The sequence below is a fragment of the Cynocephalus volans genome, chromosome 2, assembly GCF_027409185.1.
Source record: "Cynocephalus volans isolate mCynVol1 chromosome 2, mCynVol1.pri, whole genome shotgun sequence".
In the NCBI taxonomy this organism is placed as follows: domain Eukaryota; kingdom Metazoa; phylum Chordata; class Mammalia; order Dermoptera; family Cynocephalidae; genus Cynocephalus; species Cynocephalus volans.
Window position 1 is genome coordinate 187,473,968 of NC_084461.1, and position 12,695 is coordinate 187,486,662.

Sequence of the window (12,695 nt, forward strand, 5' to 3'; positions counted from 1 at the left end):
GCCTCCTCCTGGCTCCGTGCCCACGGCTCTCTCTTGGAGCTGACTGATGGAGCCTTCAAAGCCAGGGCCACGGGGCCACGGATTAATTTCTGCAGCTGGAATCTGTTGGATGTGTGTGCAGCCTGTGAGCCCAGAGAACCAATGTGACTGGGAGGGCGGGGAGGTGGGGACGGGAGGGAGGTAGGGGGAGGCTGTTGGCCTACTTAGGAACTCCAGGCACTGCTCCGACGTGGAAAGTTTCTCCTGTAACCCATTGACTGCAGGGGCCTGAGAGTTTCAGCAGTGTGGATCCCTTGCGGGTTCCAAGGGGCACTTGTCCCTGTCACCCGCTCCAGTCCCTTGGTGGCTGCTCACAAAAGCTGGGAGGGCTGTATTCCACTGTTGGCACCAATCTGTCCTGTCTGTCCCTTTGGGGCACTGGCCCCCTACCTGGTTTAGAGACTCATTTCCCCTTTGCCACCAGGGCAGATCAGACAGGGAACCTGAGAAGATGGAGCGCTAATTCTTAATCTCCCAGCTCAGGCTGAGAGGGACTGGCAGGCCCCAAGTGTCCCCAGTGATACCTCGGGCCAGCCTCTTGGTCTCTCTTCCTTTCCCCCAATCTCCCCCGCTTCCCAGTTGAGGGAAATGTTCTGAGTATTCGGGAATTAGACTAAAAATTAGTGTGTCAGTCTTAGGAAAGGACCTAAAAGTGACCTCGCCCAGTGGCTTTCAAAGGGAAATCCCAGGAATTTGGGTCTGAATTCGGAGCACCCTGCCTCCCGCTTCAGCTGGAGCTGCTTGTTTTTATTTATGTATTTGGCTCTTTTTGAAGCTTCTGTTTGAAAAAAGTGTTCTGTGGTGAAGAAAAAGAACAGTATAAAGGTCAGCTTCTTCCTGTCTTTACACACGAGGCAACTGAGGTCTAGAAAAGGGTCAGCCGGGGTTGCTGGGATGGAACTCAGACCAGGGCTCTTGGCACTGTCCCGCGTGCCATTGAGGCACCCACAGTTCATTCTGTGGACTCCTGAGGGCCATCGATGACGGGAAGAAGTCAGGCACCTGCGCCTCCAGCTTGGTTCTTCGTGGGAGAATAAAAGCATCTGCATGGTGTTGTGGTAGCTCATGGTTAAAATCCGGTGCTTGGGAAGTCCACATACAGGGAAGAAAGCTCCCTTTCTGTCTTACTGAGACACCCCCCACTTTGTATTCAGACCCTCAGGGTTCTTTCCACAGTCCCAGACCTGCTGGTGGCTGTGTGTGTTGTGCCTTCCGTGTGCCAGATGTGACCTCGTCCTGTTAGGTTCTTGACACTTACGGGCCCATTTTATAAATAAAGACCTTCCAAGTCTAGAAGGGTTAAGTGAGTTCCTTAAGCCATGAGCTAGTAAGTAACAGAGCTGGGATTTTTTTTTTTTAAACTTTTTATTGTAGAGAATTTAAAATAGTAACAAGTAGGAAGTGTAGTGAACTCCCATTTACTGATCACCTGGTCCTATCACCTGTCAATCCTGGTCAGTTCTGCCCCAGACATACCCCCTTTCACTTCCTCATCTCCTGCAATATTTGAAGCACATCCAGACATCATACCACTTTATCCATATAGTTTTCAATATATAGTTCTAAATGAGAAGGAATGTTAAAAAACATAATCACAATAACATGATCACTCCTAACCTCTTAAAAAACAGTAATTCCTTAAGATTATTAAATATCCATGTTCATTGTTCAAATGTCCAGTTTCATATATGTCGTAAATGTTACTTTCTTCTTTTTCTTTTTGACAATTGTGTGAGTCAGAATGTAAATAAGGTCCATACATTGTGATTGGCTGAGATGCCTTTTAAATCTCCTACTCTCTGTTCTCCTTCTGTCTCCCTTCAATCCAGAGAAGTTGGGTTGTTTGATTGGTAGAGTTTTCCATTGTCTGGATTTTGCCAGAGGCATTTCCTTGGAGTTTAACACGTTCCTCTATCATCTGCAGTTCCTGTAAATTAATAGTTGAATATAGACAGCTGATCGGATTGAGGGTATCTCTCTCCCACATGTGCACATTCAGTCATGATTTCTGGCATGACTGCTACATAGTTGGTGCTCAGTTCTTCCATCAGAAGTTGCATAATGTCAGGTCATCTCTCTGTGACATTAGCAGCCATCGATGCTCGATGTGTAGCTCCATTAGTTCATCAGGGGCTGCAAAGTGGTGATGGTTTAATTAATTTTGTCATTCCTTTGTCGTTCATTGGCTGGAATATACATATGGAGAGAAACTTCCCTTCATCAGCTGTTTGGTTCAGAGCTGACCCTTACCCCAGATGTGTCAGACTCCAAAGCCAGTGGTCACTTCTACCAGTATCATCTTGCCTTTTGAGAAAGTCTGTTGTCATGTCTGCACTTCCCACTGCCCCAGGGAGGGGGCCAGTGGGTGGTGGTGGGCAGAACCCAGCAGGTTACTTGCAGAGACATTTGAGTTGCCCTGGGGCTGTCCTAGGAGCCCGCTATCTAGCAGAACTGACTTCCCTTCCTCCTCCCTCCTGCTCTAACCCCTCCCACAGACTGTGGTTTCTAGGACACCTGGGGAGCTGGAGGGAGCTCCCTGCATACTAGGAAGCTATTCTTAGAACCAAGCATCCCAACCTTCTCTCCCCGGTGCTCTCCCCCCTCTGCATTCAGCTCACCCCAGCTGCTACCTTGGCCTCAGGAAGGCATGTGGCTGAGGGAGGCTGCTGGAAGCCCTGACTCCCCTTTTGTCAGAGGCTGGAGCAGCTGAGGTGGGGTCAGCTGGGGACCTTGGCAGGGCTGGGAGTGTCCAGCATTGTCTCCTAGTGGCCTCCCTGACTGTGGAAATCTGCAAAGGAGCAAAAGGCAGGAGACTACAGCTCCAGGGATTGGGAGGGGGCCACTGGGAGACCTGGTTAGTGCTCATGAAAGTAAAAACAGGCCTTCCTACAATCTATTCTTCTGGGTTTGGTCATGTTCCAGGCTGGGGCTCCTGACTGCTCAGAACTGCCCATGGGTTTTCTGAGTAGGGGGTTCCTGTTTCCTGTTCTGAGTGGGGTTACGCACACCCACCCCAGGTGCCCCTGGGTCATTTCTTCAGTTCAGCTGTCATTTATATGTGAGGGTATATGTCACATTTCAGACAGGACATAAAAGTAAGTAACAATACTTTCATTTATCCAACAAAGATTTAGTGAGTTCCTACTATGTGCCAGGCTCTGTTCTAGAAACTTGGGATAGAGTAGAGAGCAAGGCAGACAGGACTCCTGCCCTCACAAGTGAAAGATAAGCAAGAAGTAATAAATACAGTATTTCACATGAAATGGTCTGATGTCATCCATAGATGGCATTTTTCTCTTTGTGAAGCTACTAGGTAATCTACCCAGTTGAGTTATACAGGGTGTCTGCTCTGTGACCAGCTTGTGCTTGGCTCTGTGGGGGAGACAAGAAGCAGAACTGCTCTTCCCTGCCTCGATATTTGACATTGATAGAGCCATGTAGGACTACCCAGTAATTCTCTCATCAGTCCTTGTAGTAGCTGCCATAACAAAGTTCCACAAACTGGGTGGCTTAAAACCATAGAAATTATTTTCTCACAGTTCTACAGACCAGAAGTTCAAAATCAAGGTGTTGGCAGGGCCATGCTCCCTCCAAAGGCTCTAGGGAGAAATCCTTCCAGCCTCTTTATAGCTCTGGTGGTGGTTGGCAGTCCTTGGCACTCGTTGACTTGTTGCTGTATCACTCCAGTCTCTTCCTCCATCTTCATGTGGCTGCTTTCCTTCTGTGTGTCTGTGTCCAAATTTCCCTTGTTTTAATAAGGACACCTGTCATTGGACTAGCAGCCACCCTAATCCCGTATGACCTCATCTGCAAAGACCCTGTTTCCAAATAAGGTCACATTCACATGTGTCAGGGGTTAGGACTTGAACATAACTTTTTAGGGAATGCAATTCAGCGTACAACATCCCTTGAGGTAGGTGGGTAGCCAAAGCCTGTTAGCAGAAGAGGGACTGAGCTTAGGCCCCTGGGGGTAAGGAGCCAGCTTCCAGTTAGTGCCTTCTGTGCGTCCAGCATTTTATATGGGTCATCTCAGTTAATCCCACAGCTATTTTTTTCTTTTTAATTTAAATTTAAATTTTTATCTACTTGTATTTATTATTACTTTTTTTTCTCAGACTACTTTCATTTTTTTGAGACCATGACACATGCAAAATAAATAATATTTTCAGGGTGTTAACGTACAATTTTGCAAATTACTACATCCTCATAGCTAAATGATACTATTAAACTGATTGTTTTTATTTTATTTTATTAATTTTGGCGGCTGGTCAGTACAGGGATAGAACCCTGGACCTTGGTGTTATCAGCACCACACTGACCAACTGAGCTAACCAGACAGCTAAACTGATTATCTTAAAACTGTATCTCTTTTTCACAAAATATAATTTGTCATTTATTCTCGCAATTATCAAATATTTGAGTGCCTAATGAATCCCAGATCCTGTTTTTGGTCCACATTTGGGCCAATGTTGAAAATGATAACTCATGGATTAATATTTGTGTGTAGGTGGGAGGGCTATATATATCATGAGATTAAATGAGAGTATGCAAGTGTTACATAAAATATCTCACAAAGGGCAAGCATCATATATATAAGATATACATCATCTGAAAACACATTTGTACCCACATTTTACTCAAAATTACATGTGGATATATATGTCCTATAAGGAAGGTGTTATATATTTTAAAATATCAGTAATTTGTATATTGCTATGTACTAACCATGAATAACTTGATACACGACATCTAATTCTGAATGTACATATCCGTATATTACATATATTCTATATTAATGCTTGCACATATTTTTATATACAAGCCTTTCGTGCATTTTGTATATCTGTCACATTGTATACATAATACACTGTAATAGAAACTGATACGTTTATCCTGTTTTAGGATATTTTTAGAACTGGATTTGGGTTGTCTTTTTTTGAAATCTTTTTATTGCAGTCTTTGGGGTTGTATTTAAGTTGGCATCATTCATAACCCCAACTTTATAGAATAATGCTGAAGTGAATAACCTACCACTTTGCAGTGGTCAGAATTTTATATTTACTGTGCATTGGTTTTCAGTGCAAGTCTGGGAGTCAGGTTGTGAGTCAGAATTGTTCTGAATGAGAAGGGGCTCTGTAGTCTTGTTGTTTCAGATCAGCAGAGAAGGGAAGCCATGATTTGGTACAGATCTTTAGCTTTTATGCAGCAAGATGGCATGGCACATTTGGTGCTCATAAAGTCTTTTCATTTGCCTCCAGCATTAACTGTCTGAATGTATATTTCTTTCCGTTAAATTTTTTTCACAATTTCACATTTTTTTCATGATCTTATCTCCATGTTGCAGATGAGGAAACCGGGGTACCTTGCCTAAAGATCTTATTCTATGAATACAGGAACTGAAAATATGAGTCCTTTGACACATTTGTGTGTGTGTGTGTGTGTGTGTGTGTGTGTGTGTGTCTGTTTAATGAGGGGATTTTAAAAAGTTTATGGAAAGATTCCTATTACTTTTTTTTTTTTTTTTTTTGGCAGCTGGCCAGAATGGGGATCTGAACCCATGACCTTTGGTGTTACCAACACTATGCTCTAACCAAGTTAGCTAACCAGCCAGCCCCTATAATCTTTTAATTACAATTTCATTGTTCCATGAACTTTCTGAAATACCCTCATATTATATACACTGAGGAATTTAAAGAAAAATTACAAAAAATTGAACACCTGCCACCCAGGTTAAGAAACATCATAAATCCTTAGAAGTTCCTGTGTGACCCTCCTTGCCCCAGAGGTGACTATTCATTTTTTTGGGTTGCCATAAGAAAGTACCACAAACAGTGTGGCTTAAAACAACAGAATTTTTTTCTTCCATAGTTTTGGAGGCAGAAGTCCAAAATCAAGCTGTTGGCAATATTGGTTCCTTTTGGAGGCTCTGAGGGAGAATCCAATCCCTCTTTTTCTTTTCCAGCTTTTGGTGACCCCAGGTGCTCCTTGGCTTGTAGACATATTATTCCAGTCTCTGTCTCCGTCTTCTCATGGCTTCCTCCTCTGTGTGTGTCTTTGTGTCTTCACATGACTGTCTTATAAGGATACCAGTCGTTGGATTTAGGGTCCACTCTCAATCCAGGATGATCTCATTTTGAGATCCTTACCTTAATTACATCTGCAAAGACCCTTTTTCTAAATAAGGTCATATTGGGCTGAGCCCGTGGCGCACTCGGGAGATTGCGGCGCTGGGAGCGCAGCGATGCCCCCGCCGCAGGTTCAGATCCTATATTGGAATGGCCGGTGCAACTGGCTGAGTGCCGATCGCAAAAAAGACAAAAAAAAAAAAAAAGAATAAATAAGGTCATATTCACAGGTTCTGGGTGGACATATCTTTTGGAGGGTTTCCATTCAACTCTTCCATTCCACCAAATCCTTATTTGTGTATATCATGTCCCAGCCTTTCTTTAGCATTTCCCACCTGTACCTGCATCCCCAAGCCATCGGTTAAGTTGTGGACAGCTGAGCCCAAGCACACTCCTATGTGGGGGAGAGAGGGGCATTGTGACCAGTTTGTGAAGTTTTTTCACAAAGACAAAGCTGAGAGAGTTCATGGCCCAAGTTCTTGAGCTATGAGGAGGGGAAAGGTTCATACATAAGAAAGAAGTAGGTAGAGGAAAATGAGAGAAATTAGAAGAAATGAAGTTCTGGCTCTTGTCAGGATAGAGAGAGTTTAAGGGATTTAAAATAATGTCTCACATCTTTTTTTAAAAAACAATTTATAGTATATCGACAAAATAAAAATTAAAAAAAAAACAATTTATAAAATCTCCATCATACAAAATTAACCATTTTAAACCACTTTAAAGTGAACAATTCAGTCTCATACTGGCCAGCTGCCCCGCCGCGCGCCCCCCCCCCCCCCCCCGCAAAGTGAACAATTCAGTGGCATTTAGAACATTCACAATGTGGTGCAACCACCACCTCTGTCTAGTTCTGGAACTTTTTTTATCACTCCCAAATGACTCCCTCTATCCATTAAGCAGTGACTCCCTTGTCCCCTCAGCCCCTGGTGACCACTGATCTACTTTCTGTCTCTGTGGATTTTTCTATTCTGGACATTTTATGTAAATGGGTCATACAACATGTGGCCTTTTGTGTCTGGCTTCTTTGACTTAGCATCATGTTTTCATGTTCACCCACACTGTAGCATGTATCAGTGCTTCGTTCCTTTTCATGGCTGAATACTTTACCTTTCTTTTTAATGTGTTTAAGTTGAGAGAAAACTTTTGAAAGGAAAAAATACTTTCAGAAAAACCAATTTTGTTGGTCATTTAGTGCCTGAGTTTTTTGTTTTTTGGTTTTTTATAATAATTGTTTTATTGAGATATAATTCACATACCTTACAATTCACCCATTTAAAGTATACAGTTCACTGGTTTGTAGTATATTCACAGAATTGCACAACCACTACCACAGTTAATTTTAGAACACTTTCATCACTCCCCACAAAAACCCCACACCCATTATGATTGTTTCCCTGATTATGTTTTAGGATCCTAAGGTGTCAACCCTTTTGGCTGAGATTTAACTGGCTCTGACGTAGACAGGTCCCTGAACTTCCCACCACCTCACAGTCTCCACCCGTAATTATAGATGAAATTGGCCAACTAGATAACACTACCTGCCTGCAGGCACTCCACCTGAGTGTTTTATGTGTATTAACTTATTTAAGTTTTGGTAGAACCCCGGGGCTGGCTAGTATTTTTGTCTCCGTGTTACAAATAGGGATCAGAGAAACTAAGAGGCCCAAGGCACAGGCTAGAGGCCCAGCTGGGATCTGCACCCAGAAAGCTTTAGCCTAACCACTGTGTTGTGCTGGCAGGGGCAGCTGAGCTTGGGCCTCCAGTGCTGACTTGGACACAAGCTTCTGGGGCTGAAATTTTAGTACCCTTTATATCATCTCCTTATATAAGGGGCTTTGCAGATGTGACCTTGAGCAAGGTTAGGGAGCAGAGGCGGGTGGAAAGGTAGGAGGCTGGCCAGAGAGGGGGGAGAGCTTGAGGGCTTGAGGGCTCCAACAGCAGCTTCTCTGCCAGGTGGGCCTCCCAGGAAACCTGAGTGGGGCCCACCTGTTTCGGTGCCCTGGGTAAGGAAGGAGTCGGCACTGCCAAGGTCACAGCCAGAATTTCCAGCAAAGGCCAGGGATGCCCCCTGGTGGATCTGCACTCCCGACACAAAAAGAAAGCTGTTCTCCCCTGGATCTCCTTCCCACAATATGTGAGGCTGGAACCAGCCACCGAAGAGTGGGATCATTTTTCAAACTTAGCATGTGGTCACGATTCAGTATTGGAGGGGATGGGATGAGAACCTGGGCTCCTGCACTAGATTGGATTGGCTTCAAATCCCAGCTTTACTGCTCACTAACTCAGCAGTTCTGGGCAAGTTAGTTGTCCAAGCCTCAGTTTCTTATCTGGCAAATGGGTATAACTGAAGTTCTACCTCACAGAGCTGTGACCACAATGAACTTAAAATGAGATAACCTGTGTAGAGAGCTTGCCTGTGCTGATGTGCTCTCAGTAAATGTTAATGATTATAATTGTAGAAAGAATGTGTTTTGGGGAACTTGAGCCAGTCACTTTATCTCTGGGCCTTGATTTCCTCATTTGTAAAATGGGGACAGTACTACCTAACTTCTAGAGTTGTTGTGAATATTCGATCTTGAACCCAAAAGATAGTAGCACCCAAGTTCTCCCAAACACTTAGGGGGTTACTTATATTTTTCAGTCCCTTCTACATGAAAGGCACTGTTTATTTATTCAGTAAATATTGACCACAGGCCTGTTACAGGGCAGGTTCTGTGCACGTAGCTGGGCATGTAGCAGTAAATGGGATGAGACTGTTACCCACATCAGCATCAAGTTCAAGGGTTGGCAAGCTTTCTTTGTAAAGAGTCAGAGAGTAAATATTCCAGGTGTTGTAGACCATTCTGTCTCTGTCGCAACTACTTAGCTCTGTCCCTGTAGCAGGGACACAGGCTGAGACAATTTACAAACCGATGAGTGTGGCCACGTGCCGGGAAGACTGTATATATGGACCTGGGAATGTGAATTGCATAGAATTTCCACGTCATGAAATATTATTCTTCTGATTTCCCCCCTCCATTTAAAAATGGAAAAAACATTCTTAGCTTGTGAGACTTCCAAAAACAGGCAGTGGGCTGGAGTTGGCCCTAGGGTTGACATTTGTCAGTCCCTAGTTAGTATACCCATAACTCTTTGAGGTAGCTGTGAACAAGATGGTCACTGGCTTCTTTTTCTTTTTTCTTTTCTTTTTTTTTTTTTTTTTTTGGTCTTTTTCGTGACCGGTACTCAGCCAGTGAGTGCACCGGCCAGTCCTATATAGGATCCGAACCCGCGGCGGGAGCGTCGCCGCACTCTTCCGAGTGCGCCACGGGCTCGGCCCACTGGCTTCTTTTTCTTTGGTTGACATATTTCTAAGTTTCCATTGACAATCTATTTGTCACTGAGCTAATGGGGAGTTAGGATCTTTCCGTGTGAGGAGGCTGGTTCCTCTTGCAGTCACGAGTCACCATGGCAGGCTGCTTTGTGTGTTTTCTTCCCTTTCAAAGCACTTCAAACTTCAGTCATTCCTTCCACCTTGGCTAATGTCTTGGAGACACAATTATTCCCATTTTACAGATGAGGAAACAGAGTCCCAGAAAAGGTCATGATTTCCTTGAGAGTTAGGTAGTGGAGGCCCAGGGCTAGCCCAGAAAGTCCCCATCTCCTCGTCTGGAGTGTGTTCCCTTTTCTCTGGGCAGCTGTGTGGGTCACGGAGTTCTTTGCTGAGATGAAGGTTGGCCTTTCCTGAGTGGGGGGCACCTGCTGTCACTCGCTCTCTCTGTTCAGCCGTCATTCATAAGTGAAGTCATATGTCACCTGCTGGATAGGACATCCAACATTCATTATTTATTCATTCCACAAATATTTGCTGAGTTCCTGGTATGTGCCAGGCTTGATTCTAGAAACTTGGGATACAGTAGTGAGCAAGGCAGACAGGACTCTTGCCCTTATGGCACTTACAGAATAGTAGGGAAGGAAGACAAGGAAATAGACAAGAGAGTACGGTATTTAGGAATTGTGATTAACACTAGGGAATCACGGGGAACCTATTTATTTATGTGCCAGATGCTGTGCTGAGTACTTCTGTAGTCATCATCTGATTTAAACCTGACAACTAGCCTCTCAGAAGAGCTGGCCAGATGAAGACATGGAGAAGTCAGACCACTCTGCTGGCCTCACAGACTAGGGAGGAAAACTGTTGAACAGCTAATTTGCTACACACATAAGTACTCTCCTAGTGCTGTGAATAAATGAAGTCCTTGAGCACTGTTCATTGGGATTCTTCGGTAGGCAGTCAGGAGCCACTGAGGGTTTTAAGCAGAGACAGGAGTGTCATCGTTAGGTTTCCAGGTCTTTGTTTTAGAAAGCTTGCCTGTGGCAGCGGGGTGGAGGGTGAGTAGAAAGGGGTGGCCACAGACCTCTTGGGAAGCGCTTGAGGTCATCTTGGAGAGCAGTAAACGGGGACCCTGTGGTGGTAGAGCATGTGGTTCTGTCCTTAGCATGTGGGTTCTGTCATCAGGGAGCCGGCGGCTGGTGGATGTGATGGACGTCAACACCCAGAAGGGCACAGAGATGAGCATGTCCCAGTTTGTGCGCTACTACGAGACACCTGAGGCCCAGCGGGACAAGCTGTACAACGTCATCAGCCTTGAGTTCAGCCACACCAAGCTGGAGCACCTGGTCAAGCGTCCCACTGTGGTAGGCCCCTGGCCTCGGTCCCCTCCCCCAACACCTTCCACTTCATCTCTCTTCCTGCCTCCCCTGCCACCTGGCTTGAGGTCAGCCTTGCAAAGGGGATGGCGGGTATAGGCGTGGCCAAGGCCAACCCCATGGGGAAGGGAGGGGATGCTAGCAGCAGGGTTTTGGCGTGCGTGCGTGCATGCGTGTGTGTGTGTCTCTCTCTCTCTCTCTCTCTCTCTCTCTCTTATGGGGATCTGAACCCTTGACTTTGGTGTTATCAGCACCATGCTCTAACACAGTGAGCTAACTGGCCAGCCTGGGTTTTGGATTAAACGCAGGTTGAGGCAGGAGGAAGGGGTGGAGTTGGAGAGGGAGCCCAGCTTAGGGGTGCCAGAGACTCCATAGGGCAAAAGGGGGTATTTGTTTCTGGCCTGTGGAGACCAGCAGTGCTGATGGTAGTCTGGCTTGCAGGTAGACCTGGTGGACTGGGTGGACAACATGTGGCCCCAGCACCTGAAGGAGAAGCAGACAGAAGCCACGAATGCCATCGCAGAGATGAAGTATCCAAAAGTGAAGAAGTAAGACTGCCTGACTGGTGGTGGGCGCTGGGAGGGGTGACCTGCAGCCTTGGGGAGGTTGGAAGGGGGGCTCCTGGCCATCTGCGAAGGCTGGAACGTCGCTTTGCAGGCATTCCCGTTCAGAGCTGAAGGACTGAGCCCGGGCTGAGCTGCAGCCTTGTGGGGGCACAGCCGGAACGTGAGGGCTAGGGGTCTTTGGTGAGGGAAGGTTGGCATCTTGCTGCCCTGGAGTACATGGGCTCCCATTTCTGTTCTGAGTCTGGACTCTCCATGCAGATGACCTCCCCGCCAGCTCTGCTGAGGTGATGTGATCTGGGGAGGAGGAGGGATGAGAGATGTCTCTATGTGCATCCATGTGTATGTGTGTTTGTGCCTAGGTGTGTGTTTGTGCATACCAGTCAAACATTGGTCTACTCCCTCCAAGTGACAGTGTGTCCTGACAGTGAGCATTTTCAGGGGGATTTGCCCCCAATGGACCCTGCTTTTGGCAAGAGATGAGGAGGGGCCTGGTGTTCCTTCGCTTTTTGGTGTTGAGACCTGGGACCTCTGACCAGAAGAACCTTTCCTGAACAGAGCCCGGGGGCCACTTCCTCACCAGATATACTTTAGATGGTGCTCTCTAAGAAGGAGGTTGGTGCTGGGCTGAAAGGTGACCACAGTTTAACAGCAGAGACATCACTACATTTGGTATGATCAGCACGTCCTGAGGCATCTGCAGGCCCCTCCATGTTCAAGGACTTTAGTAAGGGACTCTTGGGAGGAGCAAGTCACCTTTCGGGCCCTGGCATCTCAAGCCATATGTGTTCTCATCTCAAAAGGGGAAGGAGACACTGGCAGTCCCAGGCAGGGTTCTTGCTCGGGGCTTCCTAGAAGAGTTGGCTCTGGCAGCCCCGAATCCATTAGCATCTCTCTGCTCAACCCTGCTGCCAGGAGCCTGAAGGCTGTGGCCTTTCATTTTCTCAGCCCTTCATTCAGTGCATATTGAGTGCAGACTGCATGCCAGGCTTTGTCAGGGAGGCCAGCACGCCGGGCCCTGGGCTTCTCAAGGTTTTGCTTTCAAGTTCATGCTTTCTTTCTTCAATTACTTCAAGGCATTTTTCCTCCCCTCCAAGCCGAAGCTCCATTCACCTCTTGCATCTGGGCTGCATCAAAGGCAAAGACTGGGCTTGAGGTAGGGAGGGAGGGTAGCAGGGTTTGTTTTCAGTTCTGTTCTGTTCTGATTTGATCACAGCAAAATTTACAGAGCCAGGATGGGGAAGTAAAAAGATGAATGAGACTAAGAACCCCTATCCTC

At 46.1% G+C, this 12,695-nt stretch overlaps 1 protein-coding gene across 1 annotated transcript in view; it reads left to right on the forward strand.

The window, feature by feature from the left end:
- The window catches only part of KDM2B (lysine demethylase 2B), a 121,159-nt gene that overhangs the window by 13,354 nt on the left and 95,110 nt on the right, over window positions 1-12,695 (forward strand). The window contains exons 5-6 of the mRNA XM_063085671.1: window positions 10,663-10,841; window positions 11,295-11,401. Coding sequence (XP_062941741.1) covers window positions 10,663-10,841; window positions 11,295-11,401 — 286 coding nt within the window. The remainder of the gene's footprint in view (window positions 1-10,662; window positions 10,842-11,294; window positions 11,402-12,695) is intronic.